Here is a 23399-nt window from a genome sequence, read left to right as displayed (position 1 = left end):
CTGGCGTCTGTTTTGACTCCCACATGAAAACTAGACATGAAGGGAGTCACTGTAACCAGTCCTAATTTTAAAAACTTCTCATCTTTCTAGATCTCTTAGGGTAGCTGACAGGTATTTGTCCTCACCTCTCACTCTGTAGCCCTGACTACAGGTACGGACACGTTGGTTCTTTTCAGTTTCCGGACGTTTCGGGTTTCATCTCTTGCATTGACACTCTCCGTGTTGACCTCCAGGACCCCGTTTCCGTCCTGCTCCCCCTCACAAGTCACTTGTAGCTGCTGCGTTGTTTTCATGTGTTTGCAGGCCTGCATCCTAGTACATAACATTTTAGAATTGTGACATGTCCTACCTCGAACTCTTCATTCATTTCCCTGGATTAGTTCTTTTTTTTTTAGTTCCTCTTTTTTTAATGTTGTCAGCCACAAAAGTAGACCCTTTAATCTCTGCAGCTCCACTGGACCCATCAGGTGTGTCCCCAGCCACCCAGCTCCTCAGGTCTCCAGCTTTTTGTCACTCTTGCTTTGTCCACTTCCCTCATTTTCTTCCTGGAATATTTTAAAGCCCGTCTCACATGTTATATCATCTCACCCTTGAATGTTTTTCTGTGGCTGGTAATTTCCCTCTCTAGGTTAAACCTAAAATTCAAAACTAGGACGCAGAGAAACTGCCCTGGCTCACTACCTGTGACACTAAGTTGATTCCTTAAGGCTGTCCTTGAAGAAAACTTTTTTGTATCTCTCTTTTACCCCTCACTGTTCTCCAGCACGCAACTCTCCACCCGGCTTGGAAGCACTGGCTCACAGACACACACACACAGAGACACACACACACACAGACACACACAGACACACTCACACACAGACACACACAGAGATACGCCTCAACACGCACACACCTGCGTTTTGTTCTGCACTTCTGTGCCATTGTCTCTTTTGCCCTCTCTGCATGTTTACACAGGCAGAGAGTTCCACAGTGGCTCCCTTCCAGCTGGGTGGGAAATTTCTTGGCCTCTTATTTCTTCACCAGAGGGCACAGAGCTCGGAGCATAATGTCCCAGTGAAGGTAGCGCCACAGCTCTTGGGCAAGCACTTGTCCCCCGCTGTGCCTCGTGTTTGGTGTATAAGGTTGCAGCAGCCGTGCACATAGAGAAATCTGGATGGGGACTAGCACTCCTCAGACAGTTTTGCAGAAATGCACATAGTGTCCAGAACTCAGGAACCAGACACTGAGACAAGTTTGTTGAGGTCAGGCTGTGTACAGAAAAAAATGATCACTATCCCAGCTGTTTCCTTTTGCTATCTGAAATGCAGACAATACCATCCTCTAGATTTAGGCCACGAAGCCTGCCTTGCTACAAAAGGCCTTCCTCCAAACTCTTGCTGTCCTTCCTGGGTCTGAACCAGGTTCCAGGTACCTCAGGGTGTAGCGCAGCAGCGTGCACTCAGCCTGGGCCCAGCCTCGCTTGCACCCTCAGCCTTCCTTGTGAGCCCGTCTGTCCAGGTGCTTCCCCACACTCCATGGGAGCTGAGCAACTAGCAGAGGCCAGTGCCATTCAGACCAGCTGCAGAGCTTCTCCTGTAGTCTTGCTTAAGCAGGGATCGTAATAGAACCTGACCAATTCCAAAATTCCTTGAGAGAATAAGAGCCAAGAATAACAAAGAAAATTTTGATGAAAGCCAGGTGAGGGACTCCTTTTCAGCTATCAAGGTTTATAACGCTGGGGCTGGGCATTTGGTTCACTGGTTCTGCCGCCTGCCTTGCAAGCACAAGGTCCTGAGTTCGATCCCTGGTACCAAGGAAGAAAAAGAAAAAGATTTATTACGCTGGATGATTGAGATGCCAAAAGTAGCAAGGGGTAGGTGGTGGATCGCTGGGAAGGACAGAGCACGGGGACCACCTGTGCATCCATCACTTGTCACAGCCTAAGGTGGCTACAGCAGTGCGACCGCCAGAGAGATCCAGGGGAGTGGCCCAGCAGTGCCGGAGTATTTCTTGCCATGCATGTTGAGTATCAGTTGGTAGCACGGTCCTGCTGTGACTCTGGCATTTCTACCCCTTTCCACAGTTGATGAGGCGAAAAATAGAGAGTGTGACCTTGCTCACATTTAGTCACACAGCCATGCCTGGAAAAAGAAAAACTGGAATATTTACAAACTGATCCGGTGACTGACCTATTATAAACATATGAAAACTTGAGGTTTGGCAGAGGAGAACTTAATAAATTGTCTGGGGTAATTGACCATATGGGAAAGTCAGGTGGAATTAGAGGTTTCCGTATCATGTGTGAAAATGGATTGCAGGGGATTGGCAATCAAAGAGTAAAACTCAGAACAGTAAAGTTTTAGGAATGAATGCAGCAGACTGTAATATTCTTAAAGATTTTTTGTTTTGCTTTGTTTTTTGGTATTGGGGATTGACCTCGGATCCTTGCACGGCAGGTGGCGGCATCACTGAGCTAAATCCCCAGCCCTTCTTAAGGATTTCTTAATGCAATTAACATAAATCCTAAAGAAACATATTGATAAATATGATTACATCAAAATAATGGCCTTTTCTAAAAAGACACCATTAAAATGAAAAGACAAAATAGTAAGACAATGAGAAATTGTCCGCAGTGCATATAACCAACAAAGGATTAGTATCCATAAGAAAAATAACTTGCAGATCAATAAAAACACAGTTGGGAAAGCCAGGTGCTCCTGTGTATATGCATACATGATGCCAGACCATGCTAGTAATAAAGGACATACACATGGAAGACAGAGTGAGATAGGCTATTTTATGCACGTTCATATTGCCAGAAAACACACAAAAATCCTAAAAATGTCATGACAAATTTGGCTAAGATGTGAAGCTTTGGAAACTCTGCTACTAGTATAAGTGGGTACAGTCACCTTGAGAAGTGATTGGATCACATCATAAAGATTCTCCTAGATATATTCTTGGAGGAGCCCTTGTATGTAAGAACAAAAACGATATTCATTGCAGTTTTGTTTTATTTATTTTTTTAATTAATTTGTTTGTTTGTTTGTTTGTTTAGTGTTTTGAGGTAGGGTCTCACTATGTAGTTGAGAGTGACCTGGAACTCACTATGTAGCCCAGGCTGATCTCGAACTCACAGTGATCCTCCTGCCTCAGCCTCCTGAGTGCTGGGATTACAGGCAGGCACAGCCTGGAAACTGGGGAAAAGCACGTAGCTATCTGTTGATAAGACTATAGATGACTAAATCTAAATACATTCCCACAGTGGAATGAACAGAGAGAACTCATAAACTAGAATGGAAAGTGTCAACGCGGGTAGAGCTCAAAGCCGTCATAGTGAGTCACACCATAAGAGCATGTTCCAAATGTGTTTCAGTCATACCCTGTTTATATAAAGTGGGCAATTGTTTTAAATATGCATGCGTAGGAATATATAAAATTCTACACATCAAGATCAAGCTGGAGGTTACCCTTGGGAAAGAAGAGGAGACTAGGTTTGGGAGAGGTCTGCAAAGCCAGTCTGGAGCAAGCTCACTGAGCACTAATGTGTGACCTGGCTGGGCAGTGAGCGAGCTCACTGCAGTGTTCTCCGTAGCGTTTGTGTGGCTGGAACCTGAGAGTGAGTGACCGAGACCGAGACTGGGTTTAAAGCTCAGCCAGGTCAGGAAGCTCACTGGAATCCACTCAGTACACGCGAGGACGCATTGGGGTTTAAACCCGTGCAGGTGAGTCCTGGTGACTGTTTGTGTTTCTCCTTTTAAGTAGTCTTCAATTAATATTGTCACGTATAACAAATTACCCTGTAAATCTGATCCGAGGTCATCTCTCTGGAACGGGGGTCCTGGCACACATTTCACAGCGTTGGCTCCACTTACTGTGGTTGCTCAGTAAATAACCCATGGCTGGAGGACTCACTGAATACAGTGGTGTATGTTGGGGGATGATTTATGGTCAGTATATCTGAATCTAAACAACAGTAGTCTTAGGACAGAACTCTATTACAGCATATTAATCCATTTTCTGTTGCTATCACAAAACATCTGAGGTTGGGAAGCTCATAAAGAAAAGCGGAGCATTTAACCTCTTCAGCTCCGGAGTCTGAAGGGCCAAGATCAGGTGGCCCCGTGTGCTCAGTGGGTGCTGAGGTCCTGGCTGCACCACAGCGTGGGAGAGGAGCGAGTGGGCAGTGGCCACGTGCTAAGGGGCCCACAGAGAAGAGCGCCTGCTCTGCAACACATCCGCAAGCCGTGTTACCCCTCCTGGGGATGGAGCCCCATGCCCTAAGGACCTTGCTCTAAGCCCCGCCTCCAGGGCCCTCAACCCCACCATACTGGGGACAAGCGGGCACATGATTGTTGGGGGGACACAGCCAAACCGAGATCCTGATCTCTCATCACTTTAGTGTTAAATTGCCCGGTACACATCTCCGAAGGGAATGGCAGTCGTCACTAACTTTGTCGGTTGCCTAAAAAGTACATTGTAGAATCCGTAAAACAGATTCAAACAGATATCCAGGACATTAAAAACTCTATTGAAAGTGTACGCAACAGAATAAAAGATTGCGAAGATAGAATTTCAGATATAGAAGATAGGATCGCAGTCAGTGACCGTGAAAAAAGAGTTCTCTTAAAAACAGTAAGGAATCATGAGAAATCAATCCAACAACTCCTAGGCGATACAAAGAAAAATAACATAAGACTGATAGGAATTCATGAAAAAACAGAAGAAAATGCAAATGACATAAAAAAGCTCTTCACAGAATTAATGACACAAAACTTCCCAAACAGATGGGAAGAATTAGACATACAGATAAGTGAGGCATATAGAACTCCAATTAGCCACGATCAAAAAAAATCTACACCTAGACATATAATAATCAAGATTCCAGAAATCCAACAGAAAAACAAAATACTACAAGCAGTAAGAGAAAAAAAACAAATCACATGCAAAGGAAAGCCCATTAGAATCACAGCAGACTTTTCAACACAAACCCTTAGGTCAAGGAGAGCCTGGAGTGAGGTATTCCAAGTCCTAAAAGAAAAGAACCTCCAACCTAGACTGATGTATCCTGCAAAACTCTCTTTCAAAATAGATGGGGAAATAAGATACTTCCACGACAAAGAGCACCTGAGAAATTTCATGAACACCAAACCAGCACTGCAAGGAATTCTAAACAATATCCTAGAAAAGGACAACGAAGTTCACAATAACATGAGGCCCAACAGACCAAATCAAATAGGCAAGGCAAGAAACTAAAAGGAGATGGGAGAAAAAGTAAAAAGAGTCAACAAAAGGACAATAACATGACAAGAATAAGTCAAAATATATCAGTTATAACCATCAATGTTAATGGCCTCAATTCACCAATCAAGAGAAACAGATTGGCAGAATGGATTAAGAAGCAAAATCCAACAATATGTTGTATACAAGAAACACACCTAGTGCAAAAGGAAGCCCATAGACTGAAAGTGAAAGGATGGAAAACAATTCTCCATGCGTCAGGAGTCCAGAAAAAAGCAGGGGTAGCAATCTTATTCTCAGATAAAGTAAATTTCAAACCAAAACTCATTAAGAGAGACAAAGAAGGACACTACATCCTTGTAAAGGGAACAATTCAAGAGGAAGAGCTGACAATCATAAACATATATGCACCAAATATAAATGCCCCCAACTATATAAAACAAATATTAAGTAACATGAAAAACCAAATAAGCACTAATACAATTGTAGTGGGGGATTTAAATACCCCACTATCACAAATTGACAGATCTACTAGGCAGAAAATCAACAATGAAATAATAGAACTGAACCAAGCTTTGGAACACATGGACTTAATAGATGTTTATAGAGTATTCCACCCCCAAAAACCAGAATATACATTCTTTTCGGCTGCACATGGATCATTCTCCAAAATAGACCACATACTGGCTCACAAAACAGGTCTAAATAAATGCAAAAAAATTGAAGTCATCCCCTGTTTATTATCAGATCATAGTGCAATCAAACTAGACATCAATAGCACAAGAAACTATAGAAACTTCACAAGCACATGGAAACTGAACAACACTCTCCTAAACAATCAATGGATTACAGAGGAAATTAAAGAAGAAATTAGACAGTTTTTACAAATAAATGAGAATGCCAATACAACATACAGGAATCTTTGGGACACAATGAAAGCAGTTCTACGTGGAAAATTCATAACATTGAATGCCCACACTAGGAAAACAGAGCGGGCTCAAATAAACAACTTAACGATGAAACTTAGACTCCTAGAAAAACAAGAGCAAGAAAAACCCAAAGCTCGAACAAGAGAGGAAATTATAAAGATCCGAGCAGAAATCAATGCAATTGAAATTAAGAAAACGATACAAAAAATAAATGAAACAAAGAGCTGGTTTTTTGAAAGAATAAATAAAATTGACAAACCCTTAGCTAATCTTATCAAAAAAAGGAAAGAAAAGGCTCAGATCCATGCAATTAGGAATGAAAAAGGCGAAGTCACAACAGATCCGAAAGAAATCCAGAGGATCATGAACACCTACTTTGAGAACCTGTACTCTAATAAAATGGAAAACACAGAAGAAATGGACAGATTTCTAGATACTTATGAATTACCAAAGTTGAACGAAGAAGATAAAAACATTTTAAACACCCCAATCACAATCAGTGAAATTGAAAATGTAATTAAAAACTTACCAACAAAGAAAAGCCCAGGCCCTGATGGATTCACTGCTGAATTTTACAAGACATTTAGAGAAGAACTACTACCATTACTCTTCAAACTTTTCAATGAAATTGAAAGAGAAGCTATACTTCCAAATTCATTCCTGGAAGCAAGTATCACTCTGATTCCCAAACCAGAGAAAGATACAACCAAAAAGGAGAACTACAGACCAATCTCCTTAATGAATATAGATGCAAAAATCCTTAATAAGATACTAGCAAACAGAATACAGAGGATTATTAAGAAGATCATCCATCATGACCAAGTCGGATTTATTCCAGAGATGCAAGGGTGGTTCAACATACGAAAGTCAGTGAATGTAATACATTATATTAACAAAGTCAAGGACAAAAACCATATGATCCTCTCAATAGATGCAGAAAAAGCATTTGATAAAATTCAACACCCATTCATGATAAAAACCCTGCAAAAAATTGGAATAGATGGTCTATACCTCAATTTAATAAAGGCTATTTATGAAAAACCATCAGCCAACATCATATTGAATGGCCAAAAACTGAAAACCTTCATGTTAAAATCAGGAACAAGACAAGGATGCCCACTATCGCCACTTCTCTTCAATATAGTTCTGGAAACATTAGCCACAGCAATTAGACAAGAGAAAGAAATTAAAGCAATAAAGATAGGAAAGGAAGAAGTTAAACTATCATTATTTGCTGATGATATGATACTCTACATTGAAGATCCAAAAAACTCCACCAAAAAACTTCTAGACTTAATTGACAGATTCAGTAAAGTATCTGGATACAAGGTGAATACCCAAAAATCAATAGCCTTTCTATACACAAATAACAGACAGACAGAAAGAGAAATAAGGGAAAAAATTCCTTTTACAATAGCATCCAAAAAAATGAAGTATCTAGGAATCAATCTAACAAAAGAAACAAAAGATCTCTACACTGAAAACTACAGCACTCTGAAAAAAGAAATCGAAGAGGATATAAAAAAATGGAAAGATATCCCCTGCTCCTGGGTAGGAAGAATCAACATAGTGAAAATGGCCATACTACCGAAACTGCTATATACATTCAATGCAATGCCAATTGAAATTCCAACACTATATTTCACAGAACTAGAAAAAAGAATCCAAAAATTCATTTGGAACCACAAGAGACCTAGAATAGCAAAAGCCATTATAGGCAACAGTCACATGGCACCAGGTGTAACAATTCCCAATTTGAAACTATACTACAAAGCCACTGTGATAAAATCAGCATGGTACTGGCAAAGAAATAGGCCTGAGGATCAATGGAACAGACTGGAAGACACAAAAACAAATGCAGATGTACTCAGCTACCTCATCTTCGACAAAGGAGCTCACCATCCTCAGTGGAGGAAAGATAGCCTCTTTAATAAATGGTGTTGGAAAAACTGGATATCAACCTGTCACAGATTAAAATTAGACCCTTATCTTTCGCCATGCACTAAATTAAAATCCAAATGGATTAAAGATCTAAATATTAAAACAGAAACATTAAACTTGCTGGAAAGTAAGTTAGGCAGAACTCTGGAAGACATTGGTATAGGAAAAGACTTTATGAACAAATCCTCAGTAGCACGGGAACTAGCAGAAAGAATCAACAACTGGGATCTCATCTTACTAAAAAGCTTCTGTACTTCAAAAGAAACCATTAGCAGAACTAAGAGACAATCTACAATGTGGGAAAAAATTTTTACCAGCTGTACCTCAGACAAAGGACTATTATCAAGGATATATAAAGAACTCAAAACAATCAGTCCCCCCAAATATAAAGACCCGATCCAAAAATGGGCATCCGAAATGAACAGACATTTCTCATACAAAGAAGTGAAAGCAGCAAGAAAATATATGAAAAAATGTTCCACATCACTGGTCATTCGAGAGATGCAGATGAAAACAACACTGAGATTCCACCTCACCCCACAAAGAATGGCTGCTATCAAGAAATCACACAATAACAAATGTTGGCGGGGTTGTGGGGAGAAAGGAACCCTCCTCCATTGTTGGTGGGAGTGCAGACTAGTGCAACCACTATGGAAATCAATATGGAGATACCTCAAAGAGCTTGGACTGGAGGTTCCATTTGACCCAGCCATCCCTCTGTTGGGTATCTTTCCAAGAGAACTAAAAGAATCATATCACAGAGAAGTATGTGCACCCATGTTTATAGCGGCACAGTTTGTAATAGCTAAATCTTGGAAACAACCTATTTGCCCATCCGTTGGAAACTGGATAAAGAAGATGTGGTTTTTCTATAAAATGGAATATTACTCAGCCATAAAGAGCGAGAGAATAGATTCATTCATAGGAAAATGGATACATATTGAAGATATACTCCTAAGTGAAATAAATAAGTCCCACATGTGTAAATACCAAATAGTTTCCCTGGTGTGAATATTCTGCAACAATGCATAAGATTCTAATAAGATTACTGACATTTAGAAATGGGAGGAAAGGAGCTAAAGGTGTAGGGAAGGTGTGATACGTAGGGGAAGAACAAAAAGGGAAAAGAAAAAAATGTGAGAGAATGAAAAGATGAAAATAAAGTGTTTGTAGATGGGGAGGGGAGGAGGGGGTGAAGGGAGGGCAGAGGTAAGGGGAAAAAATGAGAATCAAGACCTGTCATGTAGAGGTACAAGATCCCAACAATGAATGTAACTGTACTGTATCCCTAAAATGTACCAATAAACTCAATTAAAGCTGAAAAAAAAAAAGCAAACACTGTATTTTCACAGCTGTGACACGGAGCTCCAGGTCACTTCTGAACTGATACATGCGTCATTACTTCTGTATTATTTCAGGTATCATGACTGGGGCATTTTATTCGGTCTCAACATTGCTGAACCAAATGATACTGACATATTACGAGGTGAGCTTCTCTTTCATCACACTGCATTCCTTGCTTCGGGTGTTTCTTTACTCCGTGTAATTCCTGTTCGTGTAATCATAAGATTTAGGGTTGTAATCTTGTCGGTGTAAAAGATTTACTTTTGTTGGTAATGAGAACACATTTGTGAAGCAAAATTTCACCAACTGGAAAGAGCTCGTGGACTGCGCAGCGTCCCTCCTGCGGGGAGAGGTCTCAGGGAGCGGAGCAGAGGACAGGCTTTGTAGGTGGAGAAGGGTGGAGGAGCAGGACCCGGAACGCATCGGTCATCACACTGCGGCTACCTCACCAGGCCGAGCGGAGGGCTGGGCTCCCTCTCCCGGGCCATTTTCACGTTCACGGTGACCTGTGTGTGGCCTTTCTGCTCCTAAAAGAAGGGACCTGTGCTGTGCAAACCCTTTTCAGACATTACTTAAGCGGCCTCACAGAAATTGTACTTTTAATCATGGAGGACCAAAGAAATTTTTCCTTTTTCACTTCTCCCATTATTTTATTTTATTTTTTCTGGTTGGTTTTCTACCTGCTGCTGCTCACCAACTCTAAGCCAAGTACCGAGTCTTCCCAACGAGTGCCTCGGTGTATCTGATCGTTCCCCGTGACTGCGGACAGGGTGAGTGTGCAGAGTCTGTGTCTGATCGGCTTCTCGTGCACGTGGTTTTCAGGGTCAGGAGGTGAATGCGGGAAGGATCGGGCTCACTCTGGTGGTGGCCGGAATGCTGGGCTCCATCCTGTGCGGCCTGTGGCTGGACTACACCAAAACGTACAAGTGAGTGAAGGGCATGTGGCGGGTGGGGTTGTAGAGCTTCCCCTTTTTATTTTAAGAGATTTAAAGTGTTACCAAACACTTCCTTCCATTTTGTAACTGTTTCAGCAATCTACATGTTGTTTCACTTGATTGGTCATACTTACTTCAACCTCGAGAACTTGGATACCTATGAACCTTCTGCTCTAACCAAGCCCGTGCATGCTTCTTTAGAAGGCAGCTTGTCTACATTTTTAAAAGAAAAGCTCTTTCTAAGGAACCTTTGACTTTTGACAAACTTCATCTTTCTTTTTCTGTGGGCTTAAAATACAAAATATTGTTCTTATCAAAAAAATATTGTTGAGCATAAGACTTCTGTTTTTTGAAAAAAAAAAATTTTTCACCAAAATGTCCCTAAACCACAGTACCATTTAACTGTAACACAATGCATGGTATGAAAATGCTATTTTAATTGTGCCTATATATGGAGACAGTGTTTTTTTAACATAAAAGAAAGAGGGAGTGATACTGACTGGGAAACCAGAGCAGGGTTTCAGTGGCAGCGTTCTTCTACTTTGACCCTAAAAGAAGGGCCAGTTTCTTTTTCATCATATGTTTTGTGGTGATGGGATCCAACACAGGACCTTGCAAGTGTTAGACGAATGGTTTCCCACCCAACCACAGCCCCAGCCCCAGGCCACACCTGCTAGAGGGGTTAGGGCTTCTCCCGTCTGCTTGGGAAAATTAAGGAATGGAACTGTTCGTGAATATATACGGAACTCTGTCAAGTACACTTTTCAAGGTCTGGCTACATTTAACTGCTGTATTATTCTAAACCCTTCCGGAAGTATCTCTGACCTTGAAATTCTTCAGGATAATTCTCCCATAATTTAAGACAATACTGTGGTTTTATTATGAAATAGCTCAGAAGGGGATCTGCTCAATTTGTAGGTGAAAGGAACATGTGCACAGGGTTAAATTCCTTAGTAGTCTTGGTCCATGATACACTAGGAGACTTGGCGGGTACAGCAGTGCATTCTTGGGGTGGCTTTGGGTTCCCAGGGTAGCTGCCTGGTACTCCTCCGTTCCCTGCTGTGCACATCTCGCCTGGCAGGGACTATGGCCAGTGGTAGGCGAGTTCTGTCCTTAAGGGACTTGTGCTGTAAATGGGGCTACTAAGGCGCTCACGTAGGCACAGTAAAATTGAATCGTACATGCCAGGTGTGTAGGTGTAAGGGATAAGGGAGATGGGAAGAGAATCTTGTACGCTGTAGGGGTTAGGGAAGGCATGTGGAAGAGGGGAAATTTTATTTGAATCTTGAAATATGATTCACGTGGAACAGGATCCTCAAATACTCATGAGTAGCCTTTTTGGTCTTTTGAAACAGGGTCTCACTAAGTTGAGACTGACCTGGAACTCACTATGTAGCCCAGGCTGGTCTCGGACTCACGGCGATCTTCCTGCCTCAGCCTCCCAAGTGCTGGGATTACAGGCGTGCGCCAACATGCCCGTCTTAGCCTTTTCTGATTGAGCTAATAGATTTATTGCTGTATGGATAGAGTAGTGGCCAGCCACGTAATTTTTATATGCCTAGGAAAATTCCTAACAACTTTGTTGTTTTGTTTTAGACAGACTACTCTGATAGTTTACATTTTGTCTTTTATTGGAATGATTATATTTACTTTCACGTTGGACCTGGGCTACATTATCATCGTGTTTGTCACTGGAGGGATCCTTGGGTAAGTATCAGGTGTGTTTAGGAGAAAAGTTAACATGCTCTTGTAATTCTGAAGTATTATTACTTTAGTTTACTGATTTTTTTAAGCTCACCCAAAGGTCCTTTAATATTTTAACCCTATTAGATCCTTGTGTGTCCATAAGGGTATAATTCTTCAAAACTGTAAAAAATAGTTTAGCCTAGTATGCTTGTGCACACCTATAACCCTAGCCTTCTGGGAGGCTGAGGTAGGATGATCACAAATTCAAGCTCTGCCTGGAGAGCAGTGATTTATCAAGACTGTCTCAAAAATTTAAAAAAATTTTTTTTTAAGGGGAGCTGGGGATATAGCTCAGAACAGAGGCACTGGGTAAAATCCCTAGTAAGAAAGAAAAGCAGAAGTGAGGAAGGAGGAAAAAAGAAAAGGAAAGTCTGCTGATAAAAATGTATAAGCCTTGAGCCAGGCATGGTGGCGCACGCCTGTAATCCCAGCACTCAGGAGGCTGAGGCAGAAGGATCGCTGTGAGTTCGAGACCAGCCTGGACTACATAGTGAGTTCCAGGTCAGTCTCAACTACATAGTGAGACTCTGACTCAAAAACACAAAAACAAAAATGTGTAAGCCTTACTGAGTCCAAGTAACTTTATTGGTGATAAAGATAGCTGACTTAGAAAAGTAGAGGTGATTTTTTTTCTCTGGTTTTGGGGGAGCTTCTCAGTTCTTGTGACTTTGGTCACTTGGTTAACAGTAATAGTTCCTCGCTTTCACATAACAACCTCACAGTACTCCCTGCGTGAACCACTGGAGTAGGCCTGAGATATGGTGTGTGCTGTTGTCCCGATAGTTCTTTCTATAATGGCGGCTTGGTTTTCCTAGCTTCTTCATGACTGGTTACCTCCCCCTGGGGTTTGAATTTGCTGTTGAAATCACGTACCCTGAGTCTGAGGGCACTTCGTCTGGTCTTCTTAATGCTGCCGCCCAGGTAAACCTTCAGTTCCTCTTAAGTCTTGTTGGCTGTTTTACCACACAGTCTAGTGAATAATGGGTTTGACCATAGCTTTTGTTTTAACAATTTCACTTTTCAATAAATGTTTCTAGATGCCAAATTATGTGAAGAATATTAGTTTTAAAAGGTACTGGGGAAAAAAATGTAATGTTTTAAAGAAGCAATTTTTTTTTTTTTTTTTTTTTTTTTTTTTTTTGGTGGTACTGGGGATCAAACTCTGGTCCTTGTGCTTGCGAGGCAGGTGGTGGAACCATTGAGCTAAATCCCCGGCCCTAAAGAAGCAAAATTAATATAAATTGTTTCTCTTATTTCAGATTTTTGGAATTTTGTTCACATTGGCTCAAGGAAAGCTCATAACAGATCACTGTCCCAGGGCAGGGAACATTTTCCTCTGCTTCTGGATGTTTTTGGGCATCATTCTAACAGGTGAGTGGGGGATTTGCCGGGAGAAGGATGTGCACCGCATTTTCTTCTGTGTTCACATGCACTTCTCGTGTGTATGGTTCCCTGATGGCTTCGCAGAACTTACAAGTTAAAAATGAGGCAAAAAGCAGGATATTGTTTCTTTTCTTCTAAGGATATGAATCTGTTCATTCATTTGGAGGTTTCATGCAAAACAGTGACTGTCTAGGAAACAAAACTTTGTAACAGAGTAATAAAGACCTGAAGTTGGGCAGATCCTGCCGCAAACTAATTCCGTTTCTCGCTAGCTGTGTGACTTAGATGAGTTACTTAACTTCTCTGAGCTCTAGAAGGAAATTTCAACTCGCTCTGGCTTTTCTACTGTACACTCACAGTACAGATCACTGTTGTGACCCCCAAAAGAATGCGGGTTTCTCCCCTGAGTGAGCAACAGCTCCATAGTAGACCCCTGCTGGGCACCCTTCAGCACGAGTTGGGCAGACAGTGCTGGTAGTGTCTCCCAGCCCAGCTGCCCTCTGCTGTTAATCTGCTGGTGGATCTCTCTGCATCCCTTTACTAGCACGGGAGATGGAACCCATGGATAGTCAAAGAGGAGTTCTGACAGATCTGGTAATAACTTAATCTGAGGACAGAATCCATAAGAAGGGTGTGAACGAAAACTTTGTTTTACGTTTGATTACCTGGTCACTCTTTGTGCAGCTGCAGTGTGAAATCTTCCTGTGATATGCATTTATTTGGATACACATGGCCACCCAAGGTTACTGTTCATTCATCATATGCACACAAAGTCAATGTATCCTGTTCCCAAAGAGAAATGTCCTGTCACAAGGAAATTTAAACAAAACACGTAACACTGTGAAATATGTAATACTGTCTGATATATTGTAAAGATTTGTTGGTACTATTGTTGCACTAAAAGTAAAGAGAACAGTTTCCTACTTCCTTTCCAGATTGGGGGTAAGGTACATTACCCAGGGCCTTCATACTGAGCTGCACCCCAGATCTTTTAACTTAACTATTGTTACTAGTATTTTGAGACAAGATCTTGCTAAGTTGGTAAGTTTGTAAAGCTGAGCTTAAATTTGCAATCCTCCTGCCTCCCAGAATGCTGTGATCATGGGGTGTTTCCACCGTGCCTGGCTCGAGATTTTATATAAAATTCATGAACATCAATTCAAACAAATCAAATCTGCAGAATTAATTTTAAAAGTGAAAAAAGTATTTAACACTAGTTTTACATCGATGCCTTTGCCATCTAAAAATGCTAATTAATCTATCAGATTAGCTGAGTATTTTGTTGGAGCGAGATTGAGGGTTTTTCTAAAATACTGATACCAGTCATGGAGCAGAATTATGAGGGGCAGTGTGGATTTCAAAGAAAACACTGGGCCTCCGGTGCCTAAATAAGAAGCTTGAAAACTGCCGCTGTACACTAACAGTAAGTTGAAAGCCGAACAAACTGAAAAATCAACAACTCTTCTTAGATCCAAAAGACTGAGTTCATAGTGCAGAGCGTGGCATCCAAAACTGGAGAGGACGACAGACAAGTACAGAAAATCAGCGGAAACCCGTGGGAAGGAGCGCAGCTGCTGCAGGAAACCAGGACGGACTGAAGCGTTGCGGGAGGCTCTGTGTGGGGAGACCCTGAGAAACACTCCAGAGGGAGCCCACGCGGGACGCTCGCACTTCCGGGAACTTTACCTCCTATTTCCAGGGCAAAGCAACCTTTCTGGGACAGGCCAGAGCAGTCTGTTCTTAGCAGATGTGCCCCAGGGAGACTATTTAGCAGAATCTCACCTACCAAGATTTATCCGAGTCTTGCTGTCCTGGGGAAGAGGAAAGGCCCAAGTCCAGTGTACTCCAGACTTTGATGTGGGAGAAGGAAAATGTGCCCCGTCCAGGCCCCTCTAGCCATCCTGTCCCACCGGGCCAGGGGTGCTGCGTGCGAATCTCATGTGAGGCTCGCAGTTCAGAGGCACAAACTCAATCCTGTTAGAGGACGATAGACGGCTTCCACTCCCCTTTACTTCACCACCGCATTGCCTGAGGCCTTTTTATAGCCGTCTTTTCTACCCCAGTGTATCATGTCTGACTATGAAAAAAAATAAAAGACATACGACAAGGCGAAAGCACAATTAAAAAAAAGAGCAAGTAGCATAACCATATTCAGCTATGGTATAGTTGCTGGAATTACCAGATTAGGAATTTAAAACAGCTATGATCACTGTGCTTGGTGCTGTAATGAATAAAATAAGCATGCAAGAAAAACTGGCTAGTATAGAAAGATGGAAAGTCTAAGAAACCAAAAACTGCTGGCAGTGAAAAGCCTGGAAACAGAAATGAAGAATGCTTTTGAAGGCTTTATTAGTAGACTGGAATGGTTGGAGAAAGAATCTTTGGGCTTGAGGATATATCCACAGAAACCTCCAAAACTAGACAGATATGGTGGTCCACCGCTAATGCCATCACTGGGAAGAAGGCTGAGGCAGGAGGATCGCAAGTTCAAGTACCTCCTGAGCATCTTAGCAAGACCCTGTCTCAAAAAGGGCTGGAGATTGTAGCTCAGTGGTAGATTGAACACCTGGGTTAAATCCCTAGTATTTCAGAACAAACAAACAGGAAACCTCTAAAACTGAAAAGCAAAGAGGAAGAGGACCAAAAGGGAATAGTCTAGTGTTGCGCATCAGCAAGATGGCTGAGTACAATGGTCTGTTGCTCATCCTTGTCACAGAAAGGACCACAAACAAACTACAACTAGCGGCACACCAGAGTGGCAAGGTCCTTAAGGAGTTTGATGAAAGGAGGGCAGCAAGGTGCCCTGCCATTCCACACACTCCTCTGCCCAGATTGGCTTGGATCCAAGAGGGACCTGTGCTTATGGGGAACAGGTAAGGTAGAGACCCCCAAGATCCCCTCTAGCACTGCAGATGGCTGCACTGGAGCCTTCCGACGTCACAGACCCTGAGTAGAGTTTAGAGAGCTGTTACAGTGCGTGGGCTGTATCGCTACTGATACTAGACTAGACACCACTGTTGTACACTCTTGAGGCTCATGACCTAAGCTGCCAGTCCTGGCACCATCTTGAAGCCGGACCCACTGCAAGAGTGTGGTCCCTTCCAGTGGCTGGTAGTCACAGTTTATCCCCGTTCCTGAGTCGCCACCATCGTTCCACCATCCTCGTGGGTGGCTGCAGTAACACAAGCCCAGCTGCTCAGAGCCCGAGCCCAGACAAAGGCTGAGATGGGACATTCAGACCCGTGAGGTGCCCCATTCCCTAAGGAATAGGCAGATGAGCACAGGAGAAGCCAGCACAAAGCCTATCATCGCTCATGCCCACATGCACCTGTGCTTGGCCCAGCAGCCAGCCAGATGGCAGCTCCCACCAGTGGAGAGCCCCGTGGCCACCAGCCTGGCAGCCATCCAGGCAGCAACCCCAGCCTCAGCAGAACTATGCCACATCCCCGTAGTCACAAGCACTTACAGCCTAGGCCACCAGCGCAACCACAGACATGGCTGACAAGGATCACAGCTGAGGGCATGCGCAGAGCCCACACTACAGAATCCTCCCAGAATCAGAGCTAACATAATCACACCCTGCTGGCAGCCTAGCACCCTCACAGGAAATAGCCTCTCCTTAAAAAGTCTCAAAATCTCATAAAGTTGGAAAAGATGCCTATTGTATAAGGTGTGCACGTATAATGCAAAGACCCAAGAAATCAGAGAAAGGAAGGAGATGTGAAACCCTCAAGAGTATGCAGTAATTCTCTGTTAGGAAATTTATAAAATTTCTGAAAAGTTGATGCGAGGGAAGTTCAGTAAGACGCAAGAAAATACAATTCATAGTATGAAAGAAATTCATCGCAAAAACTACCACTAAAAATCCCAGAGATCTTTTCAGTTATGGTGGAGCACACCTGTAATCCCAGCACTCTGGGAGGCTAAGCATATTTAACAAAATAATAGTTAAAAACTTGCCAAGTCTTGGGAGAAGTGTGGATGTAGAGATCCATGAAACTCAATTCCAGTTAGGTTCAACCTGAAGAAGGCACATTATAATTAAGATAACAAAGACAAAGAATTTTGAACCCAGCAAGAGAGAAATGACAAATCACATATAAAGGAATCTCCTTTAGACTAATGGGAGATTTCTCAACAAAAAAATTGCAAGCTAGGAAAGAACAGGACACAACAAAACAAAACAAAAATACCAGCCAAGAATACTGTACCCAATAAAGCTGTCCTTCAAAAGTGAAGGGGAAATGTCTTTTCAGACACATGAAAACTGAAGGAACTCATTTCTAAGAAATGTAAGGAAGAAACAAAGGACATACAGTGGGAAAACAATTAACAAATGACAAGTGTAGCTTGTTACTATCCGTGGTGACTTTGTAAACAGATGAAAATCTCCAGTTAAAAGATTTAGATAAGCTGAATGGATTTAAAAGATCTCGTTTTTAATAGATCCAATCATATGTTGCCTACAATGAATTAATTTCACTAGCAGAAGATACACATACAGACAAAGTGAGAGACAGAATAAACAAATTTTAAGTGAACAAAAGTAGCTATGCTCACATCAGATGAACAGAAATTTATAGAAATTAATTTATAATAGCTACTAAAAGTGGGCCTGGGATATAGCTCAGTGGCACGGCACCTCCCTGGCAAGTGCAAGGACCTGAGTTTGAGCCCTGGTACCAAAAAAACAAAACCTACAAAAAAGTAAAATAATTAGAGATGAAAGAACCCTACAGTGAAAATTACAAGATGGGTGGCCTCACAATCCCTGACTTCAGCGCGTTCTGCACAGCATTGGGAACCAGCCTGGTGATGGGATGGAGCAGAGAGCACAGCAGAAAACCCACATCTCTACCAGACATGCAGTGGAGAAGAGAGCGTCTTAGCAAATGACTCTGGGGAACAGGACATCTGTGTGGGGAGAGTACAGAATGTACAAAAGCCAGCTCACAGTGAGTCCGAGACTTAAATGTAAGACCCAAAACTATAAAACTACAAAAAGGAAACCTGAGAAATTCTTTGGGACCTTGGTCTGGGCCAAAGATTGTCTTGTATGATCCTAAAAATGGGCAATAAAAGCAAAAGTTGACACATGAGATAAATTCGTCTAAAGCTCTGCACAGCAGAGTAAGCCACAGAGTAAAGACCTATAGAGTAGGAGAAGATATTTGCAGATTTCATCTGAGAGAGATCAGTAGGCAGAAGAAACTAAATTCCACAGCAGAATAACAAATCATTAAGGCCGGGCATGGTGGCACACACCTTTAACCCTGAAAGCTGAGGCAGAGGATCACTGTAAGTTTGAGACCAGCCTGGTCTACATAGTGAGTTCCAAGGCAGTCTGAACTACATAGTGAGACCCTGTCTCAAAAAACAAACAAAAACATTAAAAATGTGCAAATGGTCTGAGTAGACATTTCTCAAAAGAAGATAAATGGCCAAGTATATGAAAAAATGCTTAACATTACTAATCATGGGGAAATAGAAGTGAGGACCACAGTGAGATTCATCGTATCCCCACTACGGTAGCTGTTACCAGAAAGACAAAACCAACAGTGATAACAGATACGAAGAAGAGAGAGGACTCGCACACTGTTGGAGTGTGAATTATTATGGAGTTCTCAAACTAGAAAGAGTTACCATATTGTCCAGCAGTCCCCTAGCATATGTCCAAAAGAAATCAGTATGTTAAAAAATAATTTTGAACTCCTGTTTGTTGCAGCACTATTCACAGTTCCCAAAGCATTGCTTCAGCCTGCATTCCCCGCAGTATAGATGAATGGATACAGAAAATGTATCCAATGGTAGGATATTATGCGGCCGTTACAAAGAATGGAATCCTGTCATTGTGGCACCATGGGTGGACTGGGTGACACGTACCATGTTAACTTGTCCCCACGGCTTCATCCACTGTGGCACATGCACGACCGTGATGTTCCGCTGGTCCTCATCTTTGTTTCTGTTTTTGCTTTATGGCTAATTTATCTACTGCCTGCAGACTTCTGTGTTCTTATTTTATACTCTCTGTGATCCATCTATGGCTTTCACCACTTTCATGCCAGTAACTTAAAAATCTGTGTCTCCAGACACCGACTTCCATTACGTTTCAGATCAGTATGTCCAGTCGTATCTTCTGACCTCTGTGTTCTGTGGCTGTCTCATAATCAACATGCCCGGGAATTTCAGTTTTAACTTACCAACAAAGTCTTGAATTATAACCCGAATGCCGGCTGCTTGTGCTTCTAGATGGCCTCAGATACAGATTTAGGCCTTAGCTCTGGAAGGAACCTGACAGCATCCTTTCCTGTGTGGGGTTAACGGAGAAATCCTGGGCCAGTGTCTCTCTCAGGACACCGAGATCTGCCTGTGTACGGGAGAGAGACTTTGAGGGCTGTGTAGAGGAGCCTGAGCCTCCATTGATTGGCCAATTTGAGTTACAACCAGCCTTTGGGAACAAGTTGAGTTCGTAAGTCAAGGGTCCACTGTACTAGGGCTCCCAAGTGAGGAAACTGGTTCCACCCAGGTTTTCTCCTCCCTCCCATATCTTTTATATCCCATCAAACCCCCAAATCCTACTGTCCACCATATCACAGCCACTTACCGCCTCGGCAGGGTCAGCTCTGGGCTGGGCCTCGGCCTCTGGTCACAGTGCTGTCAGTCTGTGCTGCCTCACGGGGGGGTCTGAAGTGTCACTCAGACCTCGGTGTCTCTGCCGAGCCTTCTCTGGTTCCCTTCGGCTGTGGAGGCACCTTTGTCCCATGTGCCCCCAATACCTTAGTTTGTCAACGGTGTCACAGTTGTTGCAGTGTTAGCATTGTTTACCTGCTGATGCTTCCTTTTAGAATCCTTTAGTGCAGAGAATGTGCTTTTCACGTTGTGTGCCCTGTGTGTTCACTAATTAAGGTAGTCTGAGGTATCTCTTCCAGGCCACAAACATGCTACTGAATTATACGGCTTTATAGTGTGTTCGGTTTGATACTGCCGAAGAAGACTGCTGCTTGGAGAAAAATATAGCACAGTTGTGAGTGACTCTGTGTATGATTCTGTTTCAGCGCTAATCAAGTCTGATCTAAGAAGACACAACATAAATCTGGGCATCACAAATGCTGAAATTAAAGCTGTAAGTAACGCTTCCTTTTCTGACTGCACAATTGAGGAAAGTGTACCTGGAGTAAGTGTGAAGCCAGTCTTATTTCGTCGGCTTTTTTTTTTTTCTTTTCTGAGTCAGCTGGTGATCTGTTAAAATAGCGGGTGTGGCTGCGGGACATTTATTATGTTCTGCTTCTCCCTGCAGGTGCCAGTCGACAGCCCCACAGATGAGAAGGCAGAAGCCGTCACATTATCCGTCCAGTCAGAGTCCTCCATCTGAAGTGGAAGGAAGTTGTTATCCCTCGGTCACTGGCGTGCAGCGTGCTGATCTGTGGGGAGAGGTGAACAGGGAAACTCAGTGTAGAAGTGACAGGGACAGACATTTACTTGAAAATTACTCATGAGCTCTAAATGAACAATTATTTTGCTTAATTATTTAAGCAATATTTTGCTCAAAATACTTTTGCTTACATCGTGTTAACACTACCATTCATCTCATTGGGGTCCCATTTTCAGTCATGAATCATGTCTGGGAACGGAGGCAGGAGGATTTACAGGTTTGAGGTTGGTTTGGACAACTTAACGAGGCCCTGTCTCGGAGGAGAGGGGCCGGAGTGAAGCTTGGCACTGGGGCCAATCCCCGGGTGTCCTGGTCCTCTGAAGAGAGTGGGAGCTTGGGAGACTTCATGCAGCGATGCTGGGGCACGGTTCTCGTCAGAGTCCGTGCAGCTCACAGAAATGTTTGGTGGGGCCAGGTGCCCCCACTGTGCTGCCCGCCTGGCAGTGCGCGTCCTGGCTGATTGCGAGACAGCGAGAGCCCCCGTTTCTTGTTCTTGTACAGTGCTGTGTAGCAGGTCCTTTCGGTGACCACAGAAGCTGTTCTGTGTTCGATCCACACAGGATTGGTCGTAGGATTGTGTCCCATTTAAGCAAGGGAGCCAGCCGCAGGGCGCGTTGCCTTCTGTGCTGCCTTCCCACCATGGATAAATGCTAACACCGTAGTTTTCAGTCCAGCTTGAAACAAGTTTTATACCCAGTGTCCTTTTGTAGTACGTTTATTCAATATGTAACTTTCTAGCAAGAAAATTCATCCTACGATTTTATGGCCATTTCATGATTTCTCGCATCATTGCCCTACAATGTTGCCTTGAAGATGCGTAACTTCTGATGGTCCTGGTGTCCCCGTGGAGTGGAGACCTTGAAAGGCTGACCGTCCTGATTGTGCAGAGTCCTCTGCCTGCAGGTTCTCCTCAGGAGGCCTGCGCCCAGCAGGAGCCCTGCACCAGGGCCTAGGCCTCCATCCTTTAGCACCGGGCATTGCTCGACCGCAGGCCCCCGCCGCTGTGCTGCGAGCTTGGGTGAGCAGGGCCAGATGCACCTTTCACAGTGCCTACCGCTGCGTTCTGTTTACAGCGAGAATCTAAATGTCGTCCGTTTCCTGGCTTTAAGCTCAGAGGAAACGTCTTTAAGTAGGGATGTTTGCTGCACCACAATATTTATGTTATGTCCTCATGCACAAGAACCCCAATTGGGAAATCAATGACAGTTTTGATTAAAGTGGAATATGTATTGTGATTTAAATTGAGACTATAATATTATCTGTAATCAAAAAACTAAATTATGTAGAGTCTGACCCTAGAGAATGTATTCGGTTACCAAAGGAACATAGCTAAGAGTCAAGACTCTGGTTCTGTGCCCTGGGTGTGTTTCTGTCTCCCTAACTCTGGGGAAGCCTTTCCCTCTCCAGGCAGTTTTCCCAACCCATGGAATGTGTTCACTTTGATCTCAAAGATATTTTTATAAAATTTTAAGTACCATCATTGCAGAGTAGACTAAATCAGTCAACAACTCAAACAGAAAACAATTCCCTGGACAATTGAAAAAGCAGTCCTGATTTTTACCTGGTGGATGAAGGGATTTCAGGTCTTTAGTCAGCAGCCGCAGGCCAGGCGGAACGCGCCCAGACGCCAGCTGCTTTTGACGTTTGCATCGTGATTCAATTGGTCAGAAGTGGATTTTAAAGTCCCTCCCAATAATTATTTTTATTGTTAAATAATAACATGCTTTCTGAGATTTTGAACAAATTACAGCTTAAACTTGGAATACTTTATTTCTGAAACATACGCACGTGTTTTGTTTGTCCTTGTTCAAAAGTGAGTATAATGAGTGACAAAAATATAAAATGAATTGGTAATTTTCTTTGTTTATTTGTGAAAGTTATGTCAGACAAGAATGTCATGATTGTGTTGTAACTTTCAAAAGTAGCGTAGGTAATCACATGTGTATTTTAGTCAAAGGGTTTTGGTAAAGAAACACTGGATACTTTCAGAAGCTATTGCACTTGTAAATGTTGCAAATGTAGCTTTTGTTTTTATGAGAGTGTTAGAAATGTCTTTTAGAAATGTCTATATGTAAAAATACGTTTGTGGATTAGCTGGAAGAATGCTTGGTCTTATGTTATTATCCATGTTCTAAATTTTGCTCTTTTTACAGTTTGCCCATATGCTTGTTCTTCATTATTTCAGACTCAAAATAAATTTATTTTTTTAATGTTCACTTTGTATGCCTGAAAAAAAAATAAAAAGATTTCTGGTACTTAGTTACACCCCGGAGTCACAGTGGGCCAGGGAGCAAAAGGGGTCACTTACGGAACACAAGGAAACGGAGGCCTCCATGGGTTGGGGATAGAACAGAAATGGAAATATTTTACTCATTTAAAAATAACTTAAGAGCGCCCCGAGGCGAGAATACTGGTAGGAGCGTCTGCCCTCACGTTCACTTGATGACCACCTCCGGCGGGACCACC

General features: G+C 42.7%; 1 protein-coding gene across 1 annotated transcript in view; it reads left to right on the top strand.

Moving 5' to 3' along the window:
- Positions 1-23114, top strand: part of Flvcr1 (FLVCR heme transporter 1) — a 37011-nt gene extending 13897 nt beyond the window's left edge. Inside the window, exons 5-11 of the mRNA XM_019210445.2 lie at positions 9512-9579; positions 10260-10363; positions 11969-12079; positions 12934-13039; positions 13378-13489; positions 20557-20624; positions 20799-23114. Of these exons, the coding sequence (XP_019065990.2) occupies positions 9512-9579; positions 10260-10363; positions 11969-12079; positions 12934-13039; positions 13378-13489; positions 20557-20624; positions 20799-20873 (644 nt within the window). The 3' untranslated portion in view covers positions 20874-23114. The remainder of the gene's footprint in view (positions 1-9511; positions 9580-10259; positions 10364-11968; positions 12080-12933; positions 13040-13377; positions 13490-20556; positions 20625-20798) is intronic.
- Positions 23115-23399: the final 285 nt, after the last annotated feature.

The sequence above is a fragment of the Fukomys damarensis genome, unplaced genomic scaffold, assembly GCF_012274545.1.
Source record: "Fukomys damarensis isolate Sample0158 unplaced genomic scaffold, DMR_v1.0_HiC HiC_scaffold_11, whole genome shotgun sequence".
NCBI classification, from domain to species: Eukaryota; Metazoa; Chordata; class Mammalia; order Rodentia; family Bathyergidae; genus Fukomys; species Fukomys damarensis.
This window is presented reverse-complemented; position numbering and strand designations above follow the sequence as displayed.